Here is a 25140-nt window from a genome sequence, read left to right as displayed (position 1 = left end):
CCCTAGCCTCAGGCTTTTGTTCTGAGATCCTGTTCTGGTCAATTGTAATTGTTCCAGCTTTGATCTCTTCCCTGGGAGCACAGTATAAAGTGAGTTCACAGATTAGCACAATTCCCTCAAATGATAGGTGCTTCTCGCTCTTTGTTCATTTTTTAATAATATTTACCTTTCAGTTCATTGAACTGTTTAAAAATATATATGGTTAATCTATATATAGAACCATTGAGGTACTGGCTTAGGACTTATTTATGTCTATCTTTAATAAGGTTTAACTCTTCCTTCTCCATCTCCTCATTTTCCAAAATGAAAACTACTCCATTTCCAGGCCCTACCTCCTTGGCTTTCATTAAAGCATTTGAGGACACAGAAAGAACCAATTGGACTTGGATGTTTGGGAGATGTGGGTTCAAATGCCAGCTCTGTGCTAACTGTGTGACCTTGGGAAAGTCATTCTCTGGGCTTCAGTTTTATTGCCTATAGAATAAGGAATAGGTAAACTGGTTCAATCCTGCCCCTGCCATTCTAGGTCCTGTGTGTAACCCTGAGCAAAGCATTTCTCTTCTCCAGCTGAAGATTCCTCATATGCAAAATGAGGGGACTGGTTGCACTAGATGATCTATAAAGTCTCTTCTTAATCCATTATCTTCTGATCACCAGCCACTTCAAGTCCCCGCCCCCCCCCCCCTCCCCAGCTCTGCCATTGCCTGTTCTAAGACCTTTCCCAGTTATGGCATTCTCTGTTTTAAGGTCTTGTGCTACTCTGCTGATGCAGGGAGTAAAGTGCAGGACCTGGAGTCAGGAAGATCTGAGTTCAAATCTAGCTACAGACCCTTGTCAGCCATGTGACCCTGGGCAAATCATTTCACCTCAATTTCTTCATCTGCTAAATAAGAACGATGGTAGCACCCAGGGTTGTTGTGAAGACAAACTGAGATAACATTTGTAAAGTGCTATGTACACGTGAGCTGTTATTATAAATTAGTTCATTAATGTAGCAGCTGTTTGGTCAGAGGCAGAAAAGACAGCATTTGGAACCCCATTTTCAAAGGTGGGAACATTTATCTTTGCAGCGCAAGGTGCTTTCTCTGGTCTGCTTCTGAAATGAGAAGCTGCTTTGTAAAAACCAGTGAAGTAGACGGCGCTGTTCAGAGACATCCAAGGCAAAGGGAGGTTTGAAACACAGACAGTTCAGGAAAGGAAAGCAGATAGAGATTGCATAAGACACCGGGGTATCATCACCCCACCCAAGGCTTGTCTGGGAGTCCAGGGCTACTTAGTTGCTAGGCCTATCGAGCTCATGAAACAGATGGTGAACTTGGCTGAGCTCTGGCTGCCAGACTAAGATCTAATTGTTGATTGCAAGGGAACAAGCCCATCTCCCTGTGTTACCTGGAGTTTTCAGATTAGTTCTTGAAAACTGGCAGCTGAGAGGACACATTCCTGTCATACAAAATTCCACATTCAAATGCCAGAATATGTCTTTTGCATTAGTTTCTCTGCTCGCCTCTCCTCTCCTCTCCTCCTCTCCCCTTCCCTCTCCTCCCCTTCTCTCTTTTCCTCTCTCCTCTGTTCTCTCTCTCTCTCTCTCTCTCTGGAAACATAACTATACTACATCTGAACATATAAAGGCAGTATAGGGTAATGGGAAAAAAACCCCATGATCAAAGTCAGAAGACCAGGTTTTAAATTGACAGTAGCTCTATGATCTTGGTCAAGTCCCTCACCTTTTCTGGGTCTCAGTTTCCTTGTTTGTAAATGATTTTGGAGGTCTGTAAGCCCAGCATTCTGTGATTTGAGTCCCATGACCTAGATTCAAATCTTGGGAATTATATATTTATATGTCACAGGAGAGATGTCTGACATCCTTTAGTCTAATCCTCTTGTTTTATAGAGGACAAAACAGGTCTAGAGAAGGGAACTCACTCAAGGTTACATATGTAACAGCAGTGCTAGGATTTGAACCCAGGTCCTGTGACTACAAGTCAAGTGCTGTTTCTACATTGTACTCTCCACTTTCCTCCCAGGGACTGATCAAAGCAGCTATATGCTACTTCATTGTAACAGTGGATGCTCCGAGCAGGGAGGGACAGTAACCTCATTTGATCTTTACAATGTTTTTTCTGAAGAAATGAGCCTCAATGAAGTTATGCCAGTTTGACAGAGGAGGAAAAAGGAAGGCCAGAGAGGTGAGGTTCAACTCAGTTCAGCAAACAGCGATCAAGTGTCTACTGTTTGCTGAGCACAGTACTAAGTGAGGGAAGGGGTAGGGGCTAAGTACTTAATGTAGCACCTACTATGCGCCAGGCTTTGTGTTAAGCACTTGACAAATATGATCTCTTTTAAAAAATTTTTTTTAATTAATAAAGTATTTTTCCCCTTTACATGTAAAGATAGTTATCAACTTTTGTTTATACAAGCTTTCCAATTTCAGATTTTTTCCCCTCCCTCCCCTCCCTCCCCTCTCCCCTAGATAGCAGGTAATCTGATATAGGTTTTATATATATATATAACCTATATAATTATATATATATATATACGTAATAACATTAAACATATTTCTGCATTAGTCATGTTATAAGAGAAAAATCAGAGCAATGACAAAAAACCTCAAAATAGAAAAACAACAGCACCAAAACCAAAAGAAATAGTATGGTTCATTCAGTATCTATACTCCACAGTTCTTTTTTTTTCCCTGGATTTGGAGATCCTATTCTATAAATATGATCTCTTTTGAGAACCATAACTCTGTAAGGCAGGTGATATCATTGTTGTTCAGTCATTTTAGTTGTATCCTATTCTTTTTTTTTTTTTTTGGTATGATAATGGGGTAGATTGCCATTTTCTTCTCTACCTCATTTGGAAGATGAGAAAACTGAGGCAAATGAGGTTAAGTGACTTGCCCAGGGTCATATAGTAAGTGTCTGAGGCTAGATTTGAACTCAGGTCTTCCTGACTCCTGGCCTGGTGCTCTATCCATTATGCTTCCTACCTGCCCCAGGTACTATTCTTATCTTCATTTTACAGAAAACTGAGGTCCATAGAAGGAAAGAATAGAAGGATGGAAACAAGCATTTATTTTTTTATCTTTTGTGGGGCAATGAGGGTTAAGTGACTTGCTCAGTGTCACACAGCTAGTAAGTGTCAAGTGTCTGAGGTTGGATTTGAATTCATGTCTTACTGAATCTAGGACCAGTGCTTTATCCACTGTGCCACCTAGCCGTTCCCCTGGAAACGAGCATTTATTAAGTGCCAACTACATACCAGGAACTGTGCCCAAGTGTTTTATGGATTATTTTATTTGATATTTACAATAACCCTGTGAGATTGGTGTTATTATTATCCCCATTTTATAGATGAGGAAACTGAGGGAGACAGAGATGAAGTGATTTGCTCAGGGTCATATAGCTAGCAAATATCTGACTCTGGATTTAGACCCAGATCTTCCTTACTCCCTTACTCCCTTACTTCCTTACTTCTTTACAGATACCAGATTTCTCTGTAAGTCCCAGGGGAGACAAGATAGGGTCACTACCCTCATGAAATTTGTAGTCTATTAGGGAGAATCCCACTTCTGACCCTTTCTAGCTCTGATCATGAGTAAAGTCCCATAACTTCTCCAAATTTTTCTTCATTTGCATAATGGAGATTAATTCTTGCTCTACCTCATGGTTGCTGTTAGCAAAGTGCTTTAAGGACTGTATAAATGAGAACTATTATTATTAATATGACAAAAATATCTACAAGTAACTATAATATAAATATTAGGTAAATGTATTCAAGAGATACAAGCAAATTGTTAAACGAGGATTCATGGGGGAAGGGCACTATGAGCAGTGGAGATCAGGCAGGCTTTTTGGAGGAAGTAGCATTTGAGATGGGCTTTAAAAGGATTTGGGAGCAGCTAGGTGGCACAGTGGATACAGCACCTACCCTGGATTCAGGAGGACCTGAGTTCAAATCCAACCTCAGACACTTGACACTAGCCTGTGTGACCTTGGGCAAGTCACTTTACCCTCATTTTCCCCCTCAAAAAAAGGAGAGGGGGCAGCTAGGTGGCGCAGTGGATAGAGCACCGGCCCTGGAGTCAGGAGTACCTGAGTTCAAATCCGGCCTCAGACACTTAACACTTACTAGCTGTGTGACCCTGGGCAAGTCACTTAACCCCAACTGCCTCACTAAAAAAAAAAAAGGAGAGAAAAAAATGATTTATAGGAACTCAAGCAGCAAAGGAGAGGAATGACTTTTCACCAAGTCAAAGAGCTGGGAGTTGTATTTAAGCACCCCCATTCTAAGTGCAGAGTTTAACCTACTACACGAAGTTTTCTCTCTAAGAGTCATCTGCTTGACTAATTAACCTCTTTCTGCCTTCCGGGCAGGGAAGACTAAAGATACTCCTGCCCATATTTGAACTTAGGTCTTCATAAAGTCTAAGTTTGCTAGCCAACTTCTTAGCCTAGAGCTTCTTAAACTTTTTCCACTCGTGACCCTTTTTCACCTGAGAAATGTTTATGAGGTCTTGGGCATAGAGGTATATAAAATAGGTATACAAATCAAACATTTACTGCCAAATTTTTCAGGAGCCCCACATTCAGTGGGGGGTCACAACCCACAGTTTAAGAGCCTTGTGCTTGCCAACTAGGCTGCGTAAGAGGAGGAGCTAGACTGGGATGGTAGCTGAGGCTTGAAGCAGTGGATATCAATGACACCATCTTGAAGGTGCCAGGGTTTTGTCAGGGTGGACACTTGCTCCTTCAACTGAGGCAGATACCAGCCCCTCTACATCTTTCCAAGTGCTCTTTGTTCAACCAACGAGGCCAAAACAATTTGCTAGATAATGACCACTTCCCTGGTGATGCATCCCTCTGCCCTGAGTCAACCTGGCCCTCAGATGACAGATACACAGTCTGTCACTGGGATTCTCATCACAGTCTTTCCATCTTTTAGAACATGGACAAGTTTGGGAAGCTGCTGGCATAGCCTTAGCAAACCCAAGGTCTTTCTCCACATCACAGTGGGGCATAGAAGCCATGGAAGTTTCTTCTTCTTTCTTTCTTAGTTCATTTCAATAAATGCTCAATGTATTATTATGTATAACTCAGAAAGCATGAGCTTAACAACTTGTTCTCTAGTGATTCAATTAAATTCCACAATATTCATTATGCATCTTCTACAAACCAAGGCCATACTGGAGAAAAAAAGAAAGATTAAAAAAACCCCAATCCTTGTCCTTGCCAAGATTACAGTTGAAGATGTATAAACTTTCTACACAGATTAATATACAAATTTAAATATGGTAAATGCATAGGAAGAGCATGAAATGCTTTCAGATAAGAAGAAAGAGCTGGGAATATGAGGGGATGAGCGAATGAATTAAATGAGAATTGACTGAGCCAATGCTTTGCTTATAAGAATTGAAGTCAAAAGCCAACTTGGATAGCATCTCAAAGAAACGGGTGGTTCTGAGTGGCCAGATGGCTGAGCATCAGATTTGAATATAAAATGATGAGCTTTCTATTAGCGTTCATCAGATGTTACAAGCCCCTGACTATGTCCAGATTTTAAAAAGGGAGCTATTAATTATTAAAAATGCCAAGGTCAGGGGCAGCTAGGTGGTGCAGTAGATAGAGCACCAGCCCTGGAGTCAGGAGTACCTGAGTTCAAATCTGGCCTCAGACACTTAACACTTAACACTTACTAGCTGTGTGACCCTGGACAAGTCACTTAACCCCAATTGCCTCACTAGAAAAACAAACAAACAAAAAATGCCAAGGTCTCTTGACCTTGAGCAGTGATCATCAAAAACTTTCCTAGCTGTCTGAAAATTAAAGGACCGTCTGATGGGACCTCCCTCACTCTCTACTTTGTATTACACGTATCTTTGTGTTATACTTCACCATCATCCCACCCTCAAGTATCTTACAGTCTCCTGGAGGGTAGAGCTGAGGTGGTGGTGAATGGAGACATAACCTGTATACATATGCATGTGGTATAGGGTCAGGCACAAAAGGTGTTTTGCACATAATAGCCATTTAATAAATGTCTGTAAATTCAACAAGCATTTATTAAAGGTCTACCGTGTGTCCTCAGGCACAGATACAAAGACAAAACAACAACAACAAAACCAAGACAGCTCCTGTCCTACATTCTACTGAACTGAATTGAATTGAAGGGGTCAAAGGAGAGATCCTGATAAAGCAGCAAAGGAAGATTTGATTGTTTCCAGTTTGGGGCATGCTGAGCCTTGAAGGAAGAGAAAGATTAAACAAGTGGGCACGAGGCAAGAGAAATCATAAACTCAACTCATCCAGATAAGAAGTGATAATCCCCTCCTCATCCCCATCCAAACTCTGGTTTTTCAAACTTCCCTATATATTTCTATTGAGAACATCTCTGTCCTTCCAGTCATTTCAGTCTTGTAGCTCCTCCTTCTCCCCGACCCCGCACATCCACCTTGTCAAATCTTGGTGATTCTGCCTCCACAGTAAGTGGTCTGTCTACCCATTTCTCTCTACTTCCATGCTCCATTTTGGACCTCATTGCTCCTCACCTGCTCTGCTGTAATAGCCTAATGGATCTCCCAGACTGTAGGCTCTCCCCTCTTCAATCTGCTCCCATTTTTCAGCTATCAGATTGGTATTCCTGAAGCAAAGGTCTGATAATGCCATTTTCCTCCTTCCAAAGCTCCAGCAGCTCTTTTTTTGCCTCTTGGATAAAATGCAAAATCCTCTGTTTGGCTTTTAAAACCCTTCAAAAATCTGGCTCTTACTTACCTTTTTAGAAATATTATACATTCTTCTTCTTCATGAACTCTGTGGTTCAGTCTAACTGGCCTGGTGGTAGCACAGTCGATAGAATACTTGTTTTGGAGTCAGGAAGACTTAAATTCAAATCTGGCCACAGACATTGTGTGACCCTGGGCAAGTCACTTGACTTCTTTTGTTTTCCTCAGTTTCTTCAACTGTAAAATGGCGATGATGACAGCACTTACCTTGTCAGGTTGTTGTGAGATAGTATTTGTTTTTTTTTTTGTTTGTTTTTTTAATTTTAATATTTCAATTTTTTTGCCCTCTACAGTTAAGGTTTGTGGGTTGTTTTTTTTTGCGGGGCAATTGGGGTTAAGTGACTTGCCCAGGGTCACACAGCTAGTAAGTGTTAAGTGTCTGAGGCCAGATTTGAACTCAGGTACTCCTGAATCCAGGGCTGGTGCTCTATCCACTGCACCATCTAGCTGCCCCGAGATAGTATTTGTAAAAAGCACTTAGTACCTTGCCTGACACATAGTAGGTGCTATATAAATGTTTATTCCATTTCCCTTCCCTGCTTGCTGTTGCTAGAACACAGAATTCTCTTATCTCCATGCTTTTGAATAGGCAGGCTCCCATACTTGGAATGCACACTCTCTTTCCTTCCATAATTTATTCATTGTGGACTCATTCATTCTTTAGATGGAAAACAGTGTGGAGACTGTAGTAGTAGAGCTCTGGCCTTGAAATCAAGTGTTGTTGTTAATTTGTTTCAGTTGTGTCTGACTCTTCATGACCCCATTTGGGATTTTCTTGGCAAAGATACTGGAGTGGTTTGCCATTTCCTTCTCCAGCTCATTTTACTGATGAAGAAACTGAGGCAAACAGAATTAAATAACTTGCCCAGGGTCACACAGCTAATAAGTACCTGAGGCTGAATTTGCACTCAGGTCCTCCTGACTTGAGGCATGACACTCTATCTACCACACCACCTAGCTGCCCTTTGCAATCAGATCTAGACTCTTATATACAATTGTGCTTCTAAGTAACTAATATAACACTCTCTGATATTAGAGACTTTAGATGGGACTCATGACTGGAATATGGCTCTGGAAGGATATGTCTTATTTAAAAGTATCAGAATATGAAAAAAGGAATCATATAATATGTTCTGAATGGAGGCAGTATGAGGTCATGGGAGGTATGAAATGGAAGTAAAAGGACTTGGATTCATATTGAGGATCTCTTTGGTCACTTAATCTTGCTGGACTGTAGTTTCCTCATATGAATATTGAGGAAATTGGACTGAGGCCTTCTCAGGATCTACTGAAGAAGCTATGCCCAGATGAGGAAATCCAGGAACCCAGTGGGGCATATGTGGTGGGAGGCGTTTGAGTGAGAATCAGTGGAAAGAGATACAGAAGTATACCTCCACAGTGTAGGTATATTACAAATTAGCTAGAAAGAAGAAATTAGAGGAGGAGGCAGGCACACATACACAGTGGTATTTTAGAGCCTGAAATTGATATAACTGTTCTAGAACCAATTTGGAGTTATTTAAGAAAATTAACTAAATAATTCATACTCATTAACCCAGCTTTAGATTTACAATAAATATATACCCCCAAAGAGGTGAAAGGCATAAAGAAAGGTCCCATATATACTAATATATTAATGTAGAACTTTTTATGATAGTTATGGAAACATGGATATCCATTGATGGAGGAATAGCTGAACGAATTATTACATGTGAATGTTGTGGCATATTATACCATAAGACATGACAAATAAGATGTCAAAGAATCTTGGAGAAACATGTAGGAAATGCCACAGAGTCAAGGAAATAGGACCAAGAGAACAATTAACAATTACCAGAATAAAAGGCAATAATAGAAACATTAGAGTTCAGATTAATGTGACAACTTGATTCTAGAGCAATGGTGTCAAACTCAAATAGAAACGGGGACCACTAACCCATACATAAGTATTCTTGCTGACGACATTTTGACTTAGGTTTTAAAATATGTATTTATTTAATATTTAATTTCCCCTCCAAATTACATATAAAACAATTTTTAACATTCATTAAAAATTTTTTGAATTCCAAATTCTATCCCTCTCTCCCTTCTCTCCCCACTCATTGAAAAAACAAGCAATTTGATACAGTTATCCACGTGCAGTCATGCAGAACATATTTCTATATAACTTAGTTTTAAAATGTGATACTATTGAAACAAATAGGTGGCACAGTGCGGATAGAGGTTACTGGGCCTAGAGTCAGGAAGACCTGAGTTCAAATCCGGCCTCAGATGCTTATGTGAGTAACCCTGGACATGTAGCCTCTGTTTACCTTAGTTTCTTCAAGTGTAAAATGGAGATAATAACAGCACCTACTTCTCAGGGTTGTTGTGAGGATCAAATGAGATACTATTTGTAAAGTGCTTGACACAGTGCCTGACATATAGTAAGTACTATAGAAATCCTTATTCTTTCCTCCATCTATATTTTAATGTGATTTTATTTATTTTGTTAGATATTTTTCAATATCTGACAATACTCTGGACCAGGAAATACTTGGGTAAGGGAGGTCCTTTCCAGCTAAATTATTCTACCATGTACTTGTCTGTCTGTCCTCTGCCATGGAGAACCCAGATATGCAGGACTGTTTCAAGTTCTGGATATATGGACGTTGACAACTTGAACTTGTCCAGAGAAGGACAAATAGGATTGTGAAAAGACTGGAGACCACATCCCATAAGAATTGGGTGAAGGCAGGGCAGCTAGATGGCGCAATGGATAGTGCACTGGCTCTGGATTTAGGAGGACCTGAGTTCAAATCCATCCTCAGACACTTAACACTTACTAGCTGTGTGACCCTGGGCAAGTCACTTAACCCCAACTGCCTCACCAAAAAAAAAAAAAAAAGAATTGGGTGAAGGGTCTGGGTATATTTAGGCTGGAGGAGAGAAGGATTTGGTGCGACACAATAACCATTCAGGTATTGGAATGGCCACCATTTGGGAAAACAAAAAGATTAGACTTGTCTGGCTTGGCTGACTGCAGAGGACAGAATTGGAAGCATTTGGCAGAAGTTGTAGAAAGGTGAATTTTGATTTGATAGAAGGGAAAACTTCCTACCAGTTAGAGGTCTTGCAAAGTGAACTAGATCACCTCAAGAAGCAGTGGGTCCTTGATTGTTGAGGTCTTCAAGTCAAAGCTGGGTGGCCATATGGTGGTATGCCCAAGGAAGTACCTATTTAGATAGTGGTAGCACTAGATGGTGCTTGAGTTCCATTCAGCTGTGGAAGTCTGGGGTCACTTCATGGAGGGACAGTTCTTCTGTGTCATGGTTGCAGGCCATAATAAGCTATTCTATTCCCCTTCTCTTCACCTCAGGGTCCTATCACTTTTGATGAAACTAGGAAACGATAAAGCTCCTCCAAATTGCTAACACATGTGGCAGTGAGCATGAGTGATGAAATGATGAAATGACTTGAATTTTGTTCCACCTCTGTGACTCTGTCTATATCTCTATGACATAGACCTTGTTATTTGTGGCTTATATTTGAGCCTAAACATGGTAGAGAATCACTTTGTAAATCAATCAGTTTGGTAAGCTAGCAATAGGTGCCTGCAATTTTTAGGGTTCTATGTTTCAGTCTGGAGATTCAAAGATGAGGCTGATGCAGTTCTTGCCTTCAGGAAGCTTACAGTCTACTAGGGGGTCATTAAATATGTACACGGCACTGTATCCAAGAGAAGGTGTAATGTGTCAGGGACAAAGGAGAGATACAGATGAAATGCTGTGGGAAAAATTTGAGGGGGAAGAGAGAGACAGAGACAGAGAGACAGAGAGAAAGAGAGAGAGAGACAGACAGACAGACAGACACAGAGAGAGACAGAGACACAGAGACAGAGACAGACAGACAGAGAGAGACAGAGACAGAGAGAGAAACAGAGAGAAAGAGACAGAGAGGGAGAAATGGAGAGAGAGAGAGAGAGAGAAAGAAAGAAAGAAAGAGAAGAGAGTGTAACAGCGCACTTCCACTTTGGGGGCTTCTGTTCAAACTTCAGCAAAATGGGAACTGAACTGGTTGCTCAGTCTTATGCACCCTAGAGGCATTGGCCAATGTTAGTGGTCCAGGGGATTCATGTGTTCCATAGCTGTTTTTGTTTTATCTCCCTATTGGTCATAAGTTCCATGATGGCCCTGAGCATCATGTATGATCTAAATTTGCACTTCCCTAAATGCTGAGCTCAGTGCTCTGCACATAGTAAGTGTTGAATAAACGTAGGAAATGCTGCATTGGTATTGTGGGTACTTAGGGACAGATGCTTACAGTGTGACTCAAAGCCAAGTCTTCTTGCTCTTTTTCATGCTTTTTCCACTAGAGTATTCCATAGCATACTTTCTGGGGACCTTAAACCTGGAGAAGAGCAGATTTAGGGGAGATGGGATAGCTGTCTTTAAGTATGCCACAGATTCCAGGTTGGGGATCAAAGAGGACCTCAGAGGCTACCTAGTTCCCCCCAACACCCACACCTGAAAGAGAACACCCTCTAGAACATAAATAGCTAGAAGTCACCCTGTTTCTGCCCTGCAGAGGTAGCATATTCCACTGTGGGGCAGTGCTCATTGAAGGCTTTCTCTTATCCCAAACCTAAATTTATCCCTTAGCATTTTTGCACTTTTCTCTGTGTTCTGCCGTCTGAAGTAGGGCAGAGAGAACCATTCTAATCCTTCCATGTTTTCAGTTCTATAAATATTGAAGACAGTCCCTTCATTTGACCCTTATATATCATGTGATATATTCCCAAGGCTCTGTGCCAATCCCAGTTGCCATCCTCTGCAAATGGAAGCAACTAAGTAGTGCCGTGGATAAGAACTGGGCCTGGAGTCTGCGAGACCCGAGTTCTAATTTAGCCTGAGACACTTTCTAGCTGTGTGCTCCTCAGCAAGTCGCTTGCCCTCTGTTTTCTTCAATTTTCTTCAACTGTAAAATGGGCCTCACAGCACCTACCTTGCAAGGCTGTTGTAAAGATCCAATGAAATGATATTTGTAAAACACGTTGCAAGGTGCCTAGCACATAGTAGGTGCTATATCAATGCTTATTTCCTTCTCTTCCCTTCCCCATCCCAGTTGCCATTACCAATAGGAGCTAGAGGTTTATCAACATTTAAAAAAGTGGAGTGCAATATGGAAGAGGGATTAAATTTGCTCTACCTGGACCTAGAAAACAGTAATAGGAACAGCAGAAGTCTCAGAGGAGCAGATGTTGGCTATTGCAAGGAAAAGAACTTTCTCACAATTACAGGTGTTTCAGAAGTGGCTTGGCTTTTCTCAGGAGGTAGTGAGCTCCCCATTCTTGGAGGTCCTCAAGCAGAGACTGGATAACCATTTGAGATCTGTTGGAGAGAGGAGGGGATGTATTGAGCCCCTGCTCAATGGACTAGATGACTTCTGGAGTCCCCTCCAACTAGGTTAGGCTCTGATTCTACACTAGAATATATTGAATTTCCAGGCCGGTATTCATGCTCCTATTCCGCTTAATTTCTGTTCCTACCCTTCACTGAAGACCCACTTTTTCTTATTTATTTCGGGAAAAGCTCAATTCATTCTAGAAGTTCTTCTAATGTATTTCTCATCACTCTCCACCAGAGTGGAACAGTAACTTATTTTCCCCTACTTTTAAGTATGGTATTTGAACATGGGAATTGGGCCAAGAAGAAGCGACTGGAAGGCGGCAATCGCTATGTAGTCCCCGGATGTCTCCCCATCATGTACAAGGTCTTGATCTTTCTTAAAGTGGTTGGTGAAGCTCTATGACTAATGAACAGCAACAGAAGCAGCCTCTGGTTTGTAAAAAGAAATCTAAACTGCTGTGTTTTTTTTTAATGAATTGAGAAAATGATGATTAACAATTATTTTCTCGCACCATGAACGGTGCATTTGAAGCATTTTTGCTTTTCCATATCCCTAGTACATCTCACAGCATGGAGAGAATCAGTGAGACCCAGGACAGGGTCCCAGCTATGCCATTAACTCTCAGTGTCAGCCTAGGCAATAATAATAATAATAATAATAATAATAATAATAATAATAATACACTGTCCTTTGCTGTTTCATTTTTTCCCTTTATAAAATAAGTTTAAAAAACATTTTTTAAAAGATTTCCTCTCACTTTTGTGTTCCCTCCTATGTTCTACCTTCTTTTGTTGTTTTTGTTCAGTCATTTTTCCATTGTGCCCCTCCTTCATGACCCACCCCATTTGGGGTTTTCTTGACAAAAATACTGGAGTGGTTTGCTATTTCCTTCTCCAGCTCATTTTACAGATGAGGAAACTGAGGCAAACAGGGTCACACAGCCAGGAAGTGTCTGAGGCTGGATTTAAACTCAGGAAGATGAGTCTTCACACCCATCATTCTATGCACTTAATTGTCCCACAATCTACATTCTTCAAGCTCTTCTATCTCTAATATTCTATGCTTTATGGTCCCTTTCAACACTCTTATCCCATGACTTTTACATGGGGCTATATCCCCTCCTGCACAGCATTGGAGGGTCACCTTTTCTCCATGAAAAGTGACATGGCAAGTCCTATGTACCCCTTTCAGATGACTTTAATTTCGTTCTTCTTTTTTTTTTTTTTTTTGTGGGGCAATGAGGGTTAAGTGACTTGCCCAGGGTCACAGGTCACACAGCTAGTAAGTGTCAAGTGTCTGAGGCTGGATTTGAACTCAGGTCCTCCTGAATCCAAGGCTGGTGCTTTATCCACTGCGCCACCTAGCTGCCCCCTTTCAGGTGATTTTAAAGAAGCTTAGACTAGCTTCACACCCAGCGATCCTAAGGAAGGTTTTCTAGTCTGTCCTCCCAGAAGGAAGCAGGAATAATTACCATCTGCCTGTGAAAGGCAAACTAGCTTTGGTCAAAGAGATCAACCTGCAAGCCTGTGTGGTATCTCAAGAGCCATTTGCAGGAAGCTGTGGCTCTCTAGTAGACACTGGGGATGCAGGATTTCTAAGGCTTAAGCTTATGGGTTTTGAAATCTAGAAGACTGACAAGGGCTCTGATGCTAGTGAAGAAATCTCTCATTCTCCCCTTTTCTCTTCTATTTAGGGAGCAGCTCTTTTTCCTCTGAGAATCTTCCCAGCACCCTCAGGTTGGTACAATGTGGATGCATGTTTGGGTTTTTGTTTTATCTCCTTTGGGATCTATGCTAAGAAGCCTATGTTTAAACCTGGGGCTCTCTTTGTGGGATAATTAAATTCAAGACTCAAAATCAATAGTTGTAGCTTGTACACCCAGCCTTGAATATTGACCAGTTTTGATTCGGCCACCAAAGGACTCCATGTACAGAAGCAGAAGGAAATAGGATGGGAGGGGGGTAGATGACCTACAGAGAGGGATGGTATGGTGTAGTGGGAAGCACAGCGAACAGGGAGCCAGGAGACCTGGGTGCCACTTACAAGGCTGGATAACTTTGGAGAAGCCTTATCACCTTCATTCACCTGCAGGCTTCATTTTCTCACCAGAAAAAAATGTGGATGATAGGGAGGTTTCTAACTTTAAAATCCTAAGATTCGGGGCAGCTAGGTGGCACAGTAGATAAAGCACGGACCCTGGATTCCGGAGGACCTGAGTTTAAATCTGACCTATGACACTTGACACTTACTAGCTATGTGACCCTGGGCAAGTCACTTAACCCTCATTGCCCTGCAAAACAAACAAGCAAACAAGCAAACAAAACAAACAACAACAATAAACAAACAAAAACTCTATGGCTATGCTTTCTTTTTCTTTTCTTTTCTTTTCTTTTCTTTTCTTTTCTTTTCTTTTCTTTTCTTTTCTTTTTTTTTTTTTAGTGAGGCAATTGGGGTTAAGTGACTTGCCCAGGGTCATACAGCTAGTAAGTATTAAGTGTCTGAGGCCGGATTTGAATTCAGGTACTCCTGACTCCAGGGCTGGTGCTCTATCCACTGCGCCATCTAGCTGCCCCACTGTGCTTTCTTTTTAAAAATTCTCCCTCCCTTTTGCCTATTCTTTCATTTTTCATTATTCATTTAAATACCCACTATGTGCCATGCACTGTGCACTGGGTACAAGTTCCTGCTCGCAGAACTGTAACTCCATGACTCTAGACTGTGATTCCAAGATTCTTTGACTATAACTCGTCTATACTTTGCTGAGTGCAAATTTCTATTATTGTACTTCCAAGATTTTGACTCTCGTTCTAAGGTTCTAGGATCCTACCTAGAATTCAATGACTTTTAAAATTCTATGATGTTCTTGGATTCCAAGGTCTTATGATGTGATGATTCCAAAATTTTATGACTATGGTTATAAGATTTGAGAGCTCTGTGATTCTAAGATTCTATGACTTTGTGATTTTATGGTCCCATGGCTCTGAGTCTGTTTCTGTAACTGGGATTCTATGATGTTGTGGTTATGTGGTTCTAAGGCTTGGTGTGTCTATAGCACTCACCCCACATTTTCCCTTTTCCATTTCCAGAATATGGAAGAGATTTTAGATTTTCAATTTTTTACCATTTTAAAATATGAAGATGTTTTTTTTTTACTATGAAGCAGCCCATTTCATTTTTAACTGCTTTAATCAATAAATCAAGGAACATTTATTAAGCATTTACAACATTCTAGGCGTTCTGCTCAGTAACTAAGGAGATAAAGGGGTGGATATCTGTTGCTTGTGCAAGTTAAATAGTGTAAATGCTAATTACCAATCAATTTTATTCTATGTCAAGCCAAAATCTCCATTGTTGTTGATGTCTATCCATTATTCTTAGTTCTAACCTCTGGGACCAAGCAACCCTTTAGATGCTTGGAGAAAGTTATCACATCTCTTAATCTCCTGTCTTCTGTTCCCTAAAAAAATCTATAAAACGAGATAATGTCTGCAAAACCCTTTTGGCAACCATAAAAAAATGACATGAGTATGAACTACCACTATTATTATTAATATTACATGGAGTTAAGTCCTAGTCTCTCAGCAACATTGGATAGTGTTGACACCCTCCCCTCCTGGATATCTCTGGGTCTTCAAGCAGCTCCTCTCTTGATTCTTCCTCTATCTGATTCCTCAGCTTCCTTTGATTAATCATCACCCTTGTCATATTTCCTAATTGTAAGGCTGTCCTAGGGCTCTTTTTCTTCTGGGCCCGCCTTGCTTCCTCCCTATACTTTTCCTTGGTGATTGTATCACCTCCCATGAATCTAATGATCATTTTTGCCAATGACTTCTAAATCTATAGATCCAGCCCCAATCTTTAGTCCCATATCTGGTCCCACATCAGCAAATGGTTGTTAGATGTTTTGAACTGGATGTCGAATTCAACCTGTCCAAAATGGAACTCCTTTTTTTTTCTCCCAAAATACTTATGTTGAGCTCACCATAATCCTTCTAGTTCCCCAACTTTGGTGTCATCCTTAATTCCTTACTCTAATTCCTACTCCAGCCCCAGGATCCAATCAGCTGCTAAATCATCTTCTTGTTTCTCCCCCTACCCCACCATAACATCCCTTGCATATGTCCCATTCCTTCCATTTACACAGCCAAGACCCTTGTTAAAGACCTTGTCACCTGAACTCCTATAATAGCCATTTAATTGGTTTCCATGCTTCAAATTATTCCCCATTCCAAGCCAATCTCTGCATAGCCACATGGTAATTTTCCTAAAACACAGGTATGACTGTCTCACCCCTCTCTACTCAGTGAACTCCAGTGGCTCCTTATTTTGCACAATCCCCTCCAATCACTCTATGGTCCAGTCAGAATGGGCTTGATTCTGTTCCTCAAACACGACGCTCCATCTGTTGTCTCTGTTGCTGCCTTTGTAGTTACTGGCCCCCCTCTACCCTCAGCTACACTCCTGGACTGCCAGGTTTCCTTCAAGGCTTAAGCTTTGGATAAGGACATTCCTGATCCCTCCATAACTTCCAGCTGGTACCTCCTCCTCCAAAGGTTCCTTTTATGGCTTTATGGTGTACATGAATCTATACACATATATGCATATTGACATTTATGTGTTTATGTACACACAAGACATACATATATGGATAAACCCCAAACACAGACACATATATACACATATAAGTATAGAGATTTATACTTCTAAGTACCTACAATTTATAAGCATATATACTTATAAGATACTTATATATTTATCTAGATATAGTGCAGGGGTATAGATACATATATATGTATATGGACATATATACAGGACATATATACTTATATATCATCTCTCCCATTAAAATGTAAACTCTGTGAGAGCAGGGGCTCAAAGTTATTGTGCGTGGCTCTGTAGTGTGTTAATCCATATATATGTATACCTTGGATGTGTTCATGTTTTATATTTATATATATATATAATATATGTAGAAGTATATAAATATTGTATATATTGTGTGAATGTGTGTATATATGCATATACACACTCACACAACACACACATACACACGCATGTCTGGCCAGAGTGAAATGGAATATGTACATGTACATATGCATGCGTATATTCATATGCACACATACATATATGTATATGTGTGAAATATAAGATTCTGTTATATTCTCTCTATGTATGTATATATATCTTGGATGTGTTTATGTTATATATATGTACAAGTATATAAATATATGTACTGTGTGAATATGTGTATGTATGTGTATATATATGTGTGTGTATGTATGTGTGTGTGTGTATATCTATATATATATAGATATACACACACACACAGAAACATACTCACATAACACATATATATGTCTGGCCAGAGTGAAATAGAAAAAAATATATGTAATAATATGTAATAAGTGAAATGAAAAATATATATCTTTGCTTTCAAGGAATATATGTATACACATACACACATATATGTGTATATATATGTACGTGTATTTGTGTGGAATATATGTGTATATATGTGTGTATACACACATATACACACAAATACCTTGAAAGCAGAGACTATTTCACTTGTGTTAATATGCTTGTGCCTAGTACAGTGCCTGGCACACAATAGGCATATAATAAATGCTTTCAGAAGGACCAAATGAGAATGAGTAAACCAGGGTTGACTAAAACTCACCCTGGTCTCACATAATTGGGGAGACAACATAAGAAGACATAGTTCCTGCTCTTAAGAAACAATGATTTTTTTGGACAGATAAACAGATGCCCATGAAACAAGCAGACAATGACTCCAGAAAGGATGTGATTAAATGGCCAATTGTGTCACTGAGGCAGACTCTAAGTGCTCTTGGGAGTTCCTCAGTGAGCAGGATTGGTGAGAATTTTACTACTTAGAGTGAGCTTTCTGGATGAGGTGGGGCTTCATATAGGCCATGAAGAGTAGGTGGCATTTGCGGAATCTATTCCCATATTTGCACAGGTATTAATTTCTCCCTGTCCCTTTCCCTGTGACAGTGTAGGATGATGTCCAGAGGGAGACTCCCTCCATAGTGATTCCCAACTGAAGTCTTGGTTCTTTGCCATCAGCACTTTTTGGCAAAGTGTATTCACCAAGGTTTAGTTCTGATCATGACTAACTCAGTTCATCTGGCTTCCTGACTTGGAGATTAGGCTGTTGCAAAGTCAGAGGCAGTATGGACTAGGCAGAGCAAGATTTGGATTCATAAAGCCTGGGTTCAAATCTTGGCATGGGAAATTAACTAGCTATTCAATCTTGGGTCACTTCCTTTCCCTTCCTGGACCTCAGTTTTCTCTTCTGTAAAATGAAGCACTTGGTTTAATTTGTCTTTAAGGTTCATTACAGTTGTGACATGCCGTGATCTTAGTCTTCTAAGCTTTCTTGCCTATATGAACATCAGAGATTGTCATATGCACACTAAGCATGATGAAGGAGAAGGTTTCTCCTCTTGGTGGATACATAGGGATCCCTGGGTGCTAAGAGGTTGAGGGGGGAGAATTAGACTGAATACAAGCACTTTTTGAGTATGGTTGGGTCAATGATATTCCTTCAAGACAAACTTGCTGCTCATGGAAATTGATGCATCAGGAAGTCAAGGAGTCAGAGGACCTGATTTCAAATACCAATTCTGGTACTTAATACTTGTATGACTTTGGACAAGTCATTTAACATTTCCTCATGTATAAAATGAGGGATTTGACTTGATGGCTTCTGATGTCTCTTCTGGCTCTAAAACTATCCTAAGATTCCTGAGTTGTCTCTCATGTGCCAAACAGTGAGGAGGGCTGGCCTAATAAGTGGGGAAGCTAAACAAGCCCACCTAGGAGTCTCACAGGTAATAGAATCACTGAGGGCCAGTGCCTCAAGCCAACTGCCAAAAACCAAAATGCAAGCAAAATAAATGGGCATTTTAGTATTCAGTAGATTTACTGCTTATTTTGCCAAGTGATAATGGATCCCGATGCAATGGATATCATTAATCACATTATGAATGCAGGCTATGTGATGAATCAATTTAGGGCTTAGATTCAATTTAATGTAATCAGCTCCTAGATCACAACTAGCTTCTTTTTGTTGAACAATATTGGGAGACAGGACTGGGAGGTGCTTGCCTGGGTGGGGAAGTTAGGGAAGAAAATCTTGTGTTTCCTTCACATGCAGTATACACTTGGAAGAGTCCTGACCCAAGAGTCCGGAGACTAGAGTTTTTACACTTGGCTTTAATGTGATATTCGCTTTCTTTTTTAAAAAGTCTTTATTTACATTCTTCTGAGAATGGACCATTCCCTAATGGAAAGGTCATGATATTCACTTTCTTAACTTTCAATGGGACTGTGGGCAGCCGCTTCCCATCTCCAGGCTTCGATCAGTGTCCTTGGCTCTAAAATGAGGGGCTTAGAGTAGATATATTTAAAGCAACCTCCTTCTACTTGATTCTATTTGATTCAACATTCTCTTTTCCAAAGTGCTTTTTAGCTCTAACATTCTATGTCTTATGTCTTACATGTCTTACAGCCCCTTCAAGCTCTGACATTCTCTGGTCCAGGAAACCACACAATAAACTTCCTTGACTGTTTCATTCTTATCCCTCATCCCTAGCATAGTGTCTGGCACATAGTAGGAACCTAATCATTGTTTGATTAATTGTGTTCATTCTAGTTTGAAAATTCTCAAAAAAAGAAAATTCTCTGAGGCTAAGATTTACTGATATTAAAGTCTGGCTGTAGGTCTTGAATGTATGGAATTGGGTTTGCATTGGCTGAAAAAAAAAGAGAGATAGGGTATGAAGGATGGAGATTGCTCATCTCATACAAGGCTCTTGGCAGGAGGGAAGAATCTTATTAGACAGTCATCTGTATGTAAACTGGGAAACTATGGGGTTCTTGGGGAGATTAGGAATGCAAAATCAATCAGAAGAGAAGCCTGGGGCTTCCTCTTCTGTCTTCCCAATTTGCTAATCCCATTAGAAAGCTGCTGTTTGGAAATAACAAGATGTCCTTTCTCCCAGCACATTTTTTTTCCACCGTGAAGGTTCAGTGAATTCTTAATGCATGAAAATATTTATTTGCCTTTGGGGGTGTAATAGGTCTGGACTCTTCAAAAGACAGACAGAGCCAGTGTGGCATAGTCAGAGAGGCAGTAAACTGGAGCCTGATGGTGGGCACAGTGCTTCATCCACTCCTCAATGAATGCTTGTTGAATTGAATTAATAACAAAAATTACAGCAGCTCCTATTTCTATACTGCTTCACCATTTAAAAAACACTTTCCTCCCAACAGCCCAGTGAAGTGGGTAATACAAACATAATTGGTTCTCCAGCCCTGTTTTAAGGAAGAAGACACAGGCTTAGACAAGGGGAGTGAATTGAACCATACCTTAGTTCTGCTCCCAGCTCTACCAGTAATTTGCTCTGTAACTTTGGTCAAGTTACTTTATGTGGTTGTATCTTATTCTCTCTTCTGTAAAATATGAGACTTAGACCAGCTAATTCTAGCGTTAGCAGAGTGCCTGGCACGTCTTAAGTGCTTAATAAATGCTTGTTGATAGACTAGAATGCCATTCAGAGTAGTACTTGTTGATGGAGTGAACTCAGATCTTTGTTGTGGGGTCAACAGAATTCCCAACTTGAAGTATTTGGAAATACCACATTTTAGGAAGGACATTGACGTGCTAGAGTGGATAGAGGAAGTTCACTGCTATCAAGAACGTTGGTTGCCATATTGTTTGAAGATTAGTTAGTTGAAGGATAGAGGAATGTTTAGCCTGGTACAGAGTAGATTGAGGTGGAGATGATAGTTGTCTGTAAGTACTGGAAAAGAGACTCATTCGATTTGGCTTTGTAGTACATACCTAGGAATAATACAGAAAAGTTACAGAAGGCTGGCTTTAGCTTGATAGAAGGAACAACCTCCTAGCAATTAGACTTGCTCAGCCATAGAATGGGTTTCTTGGAGGTTCTGAGTTCCATATCATTGCAAATCTTTAAGGACAGTCTGGATGATAACTTTTTCCAAGGGCATTGAACATAAAATCAGGAGATCTGGCCCCAATACCATCTCTGACAATAACTGACTGTGAGATGTGTCCCTTGACTGTCACTTTCTTCATCTATAAAATGGGAATGATGTTGATTCTTGAACTACCTGCTTCATGGCATCATTATAAAGAAATTATTTTAAAAATTGAAAAATACTATATCAGTGTGAGGTATCTCTTACTCTAGAGCAGTGGTGTCAAGCTCAAATCAAAACAGGGGCCACTAAACCATACACAAACATCTCTGCAGACCCTGTATTGACTTAGAAAACCACATATCAACATTAAATATTAACAAAAACATTAACATTGTGTTCTATTGCATTTTTATTTTGTTAAATGTTTTCCAATTAATTTAATTTGGTTGTCCCAGCACTGGGAATGTTGCAGGAAGGTGTTTGATACCTCTGGGCTGGAGGAAGTCTGAAGTTCCTTGGAGATCTGAGATTCTAAGATTCCATGAATCCAATTACTCAACATGCATTTATTAAGTGCTTACTATGTGTTGGGCACTGGTGCTGGAGATACAAATGCAGAAGCAAAATATTCTCTTTTCTTAAGGAGCTTTCAATTTAGCCTGGCAAAATAGGCAGCTACAAAATAGAAGATAATTTATTTTTTGCGGGGAGGGAGGAACTACCAGCTGGAGGAAACAGGAAATGATTCCTGTAGAGAGTGGCTCCTGACATGATCCCTGAAAGAAACTAGGGATATTAAGAGGCAGAAGTAAGGAGGAAGTACATCCCATCCATGGAGGGGTTAGTTAGTACAAAGATGTGAGGATCAGAGATGGAATTCCATGTGTGAAGAACTGTAAGAAAGCCAGTCTGGCTGAACCAAGAAGAGAGTTAAAGGGAAGAAAGTATAATAAGGCTAGAAAGTTAGTTTGGGGACACTTTGTGTGTCTAAGCTAGAGAAGTTTTCATTTGATTCTAATGGTAATAGGGAGCTTTTTGAGCAGGGAATTAACATGACCAGGCTTTGGCATCTGAGTTGGGTGAGACTTAAGGCAGAGAGACCAATTAAGTTTCCTGGTCCATTAGTCCAGGTGAGAGGTGATGAAGGTCTGAACTAAGGTAGGGTGAGTGGATACGGTGGGAATATGGGGGTGATGACTGAGGGGCCAAAGAAAGAATTGTGATGGAGGTAGAAATGGCCAGATCTGGCAAGGGATTGGTTTTGTGAGATTATGAAGAATGGGGATGACACTGAGGATGTGAATCTGGCTGACCAGGAGGATGGTGGAACTCTTGATAGAAGAGGAATGGGTTTGGGAAAAAGATGAGTTGTGTTTTGGACATAGTGGGTTTGATATTATTATAGGGCATTTGGTTCAAAATCCTATCTGCCACTTCAGTTTCTACCTTATGCTATTTTATCATCACTTTGTTAGCTCAGGCTGCGGTCATGATGGCAGCATCACTGGGCACTTGTAAATTGGACTACCTAAAACCTTTCATAATCAATTGCATAATTCCAAAGATGTGCGGTCCATTGATGAATATTACTTTCAGAAGTACGTTTGTACAATTTCAAAGAACTCATGATTGAAAATGCTCTCCATATCCAGAAAAAAGCACTGTGGATTCCGAATGCAGATTGAACCAGACTGTTTCTACTTCTTGGCTGTTTTTCTCTTTTATGAGGTTTTCCCCTTGTGTTATGCTTCTTCTTTCACAATATGGCTAATAAAGAAATATGTTTAATGTGATTGTACATATATAACCTATATCAGATTGCTTTTTGTCTTGGGGGAGGGGAGAGGGAAGGGAGGGTAGGAGAAAAATCTGGAACCAAAAATCCTATGAAAACAAATGTTGAAAACTATCTTTACATGTAACTAAAAAATAATAAAATACTTTTACGATAAAAAAGAAAAGTTATGAGAAGACATTCCCAACTCACCCTTTGGCAGAAATAGGAGGTCCATATGAATTGTTAAAAGGCATGGTTTTTAATAAGGAAAGAAAGGCTCAGATACTGGGGAAGTTTTTGGTGATACAAATATAAAAACTATTTTTTTAAAGAAAAAAGAAGTATTTATTCCCTATTAATGTTTTCATTGAGGATGCCTTTGATTCACGTGTAGATGACTTACATGAAGATTCTGTATAGCTGGGAGAATAGGCATATGGGTCTGTCACTGTTAATGTTTTGTCTGTCACCATTTTTGGGGGGTGTTAATAATGGCCAACATCTTTTCCATGTCACTGGTATCTTCCCACCTCCAGATATTCAACACTTTCACAACTGTGTCTCCTTCAGCATGGAGCTCCTCTCTCTCTATTTGGTCTAGTCCAGTTGCTTTTCCCATCTGTTTTCTTTAGTGACATTTCTGTCTCATGTATAAACACACCTGGGATGGTGATGTCTTTTGATGGTGAAAACAGTCAAAGTAATCTTTCTAGATCTTTTGTATTTTTTCTTTTTGTTTTTCTCATTGTGTTTTCAACTTAAATGCTCTTGAGATGACTTGAGTTGCTTTCTTCAAACTGATTTTATCTTGTACTGCTTTGTAATAGTTTAGGGAGAGGAGACAGAAATGAAAGAATCTGGTAAATGATTGTATATAATGTAATAATAATAGTTAACATTTACACAGAGTGCTTTAAGGCTTGTATGTATATATTTATCTCATTTGATCCTCACAGCAATGAGAGGTTGAGGGAAGAGTTCAAGACTACCCCAAGTTTGTAATCACAGATGACAGTATGACAGATAAAATTAGAAACGGTAAAGTCCAGAGGAGCAGCCACATACAAAAAAGTACAGAAAAACTAAAATCCAAAGGAGAATCTGGTTACAGGGATAAAATGATGAACATGGTTTGAGGTTCCAGTGAGACATCCAGGGAGAGGGGTTCTGTAGGCAGCTGGACCTGGAGCTAAAAGGTGAGCTCAGTACTAATGATAGAGATTTTGGAGACCTGTACACAGAAGTCATAGCAGAGGCTGTGGGAGAGAGCAGATTGACGAGCAAGTGTGGAGTGAAGAGGGCTCACAACAGACCCTTGGAAAACACCTACATTAAGGGGCTGGGAAGAAGATGGGAAATGAAAAGCGACAGAAAGAACAGTCAGAAAGGCAGGAGGAGACCCAGGAAAGGATGGTGACTCTGGACCCAAGGAAGGAAATGATTTCATGTATAAGCGGCTGGTCCACAGTGTCAGATGTGGCAGAGGGGTCAAGGAGGCTGAGGACTCGCAAAAATGCCTTTGGATCTGGCAGTCAGGAAGTTATTAATGAATGACTTTTGAGGATCTCATTTCAGGAAAGTGATGGGATGGTAATCCAGTTGCAAGGGGATGAAGAGAAAATGGAAATATTGGGTATAGATAACTTTTCCAAGACCTTTAATGTTGAAGGGGAGGAGAAGGATGAGACAATAGTCAGAGGTGTTAGAAACATATAATTTGTAAAACTAAATAAGGAATGGGGGCAGCTAGGCGGCACAGTGGATAGAGCACTGGCCCTGGAGTCAGGAGTACCTTAGTTCAAATCCAGCCTCAGACACTTAACACTTATTAGCTGTGTGACCCTGGGCAAGTCACTTAACCCCAATTGCCTCACTAAAAAAAACAAAAAAACAAAAAACCCCAAAACAACAAAAAAACAACTAAATAAGGAAGTTTGGGTATAAATGTAAGCAACTAGTTTGGAACTAGGGCAGTTAGGTAATACAGTGGATAGAGTGCTAGACCTGGAGTCAAGAAGAACTGAGTTCAAATTTGACTTCAGACACCTACTAACAGTGTGACCCTGGGCAAGTCACTAAACCCTGTTTACCTCAGTTTTCTCATGTATAAAATGAGTTGAATAAGGAAATGGCAAACCACTCTAGTATCTTTGCTAAGAAAACACAATTGGGCTTAATCACAATGACTCAGACATGACTGATAAATGACTGAACAACA

General features: G+C 40.2%; 1 protein-coding gene across 1 annotated transcript in view; it reads left to right on the top strand.

Annotated features, from left to right (window-relative positions):
- DOK7 (docking protein 7) overlaps positions 1–25140 on the top strand; it is a 123026-nt gene that overhangs the window by 88906 nt on the left and 8980 nt on the right. The window contains exon 8 of the mRNA XM_043969696.1: positions 13863–13905. Coding sequence (XP_043825631.1) covers positions 13863–13905 — 43 coding nt within the window. The remainder of the gene's footprint in view (positions 1–13862; positions 13906–25140) is intronic.

Source organism: Dromiciops gliroides, chromosome 6 (genome assembly GCF_019393635.1).
Source record: "Dromiciops gliroides isolate mDroGli1 chromosome 6, mDroGli1.pri, whole genome shotgun sequence".
NCBI classification, from domain to species: domain Eukaryota; kingdom Metazoa; phylum Chordata; class Mammalia; order Microbiotheria; family Microbiotheriidae; genus Dromiciops; species Dromiciops gliroides.
Note: the sequence above shows the minus strand (reverse complement) of the source record. Positions and strands in the feature narration are given on the sequence as shown.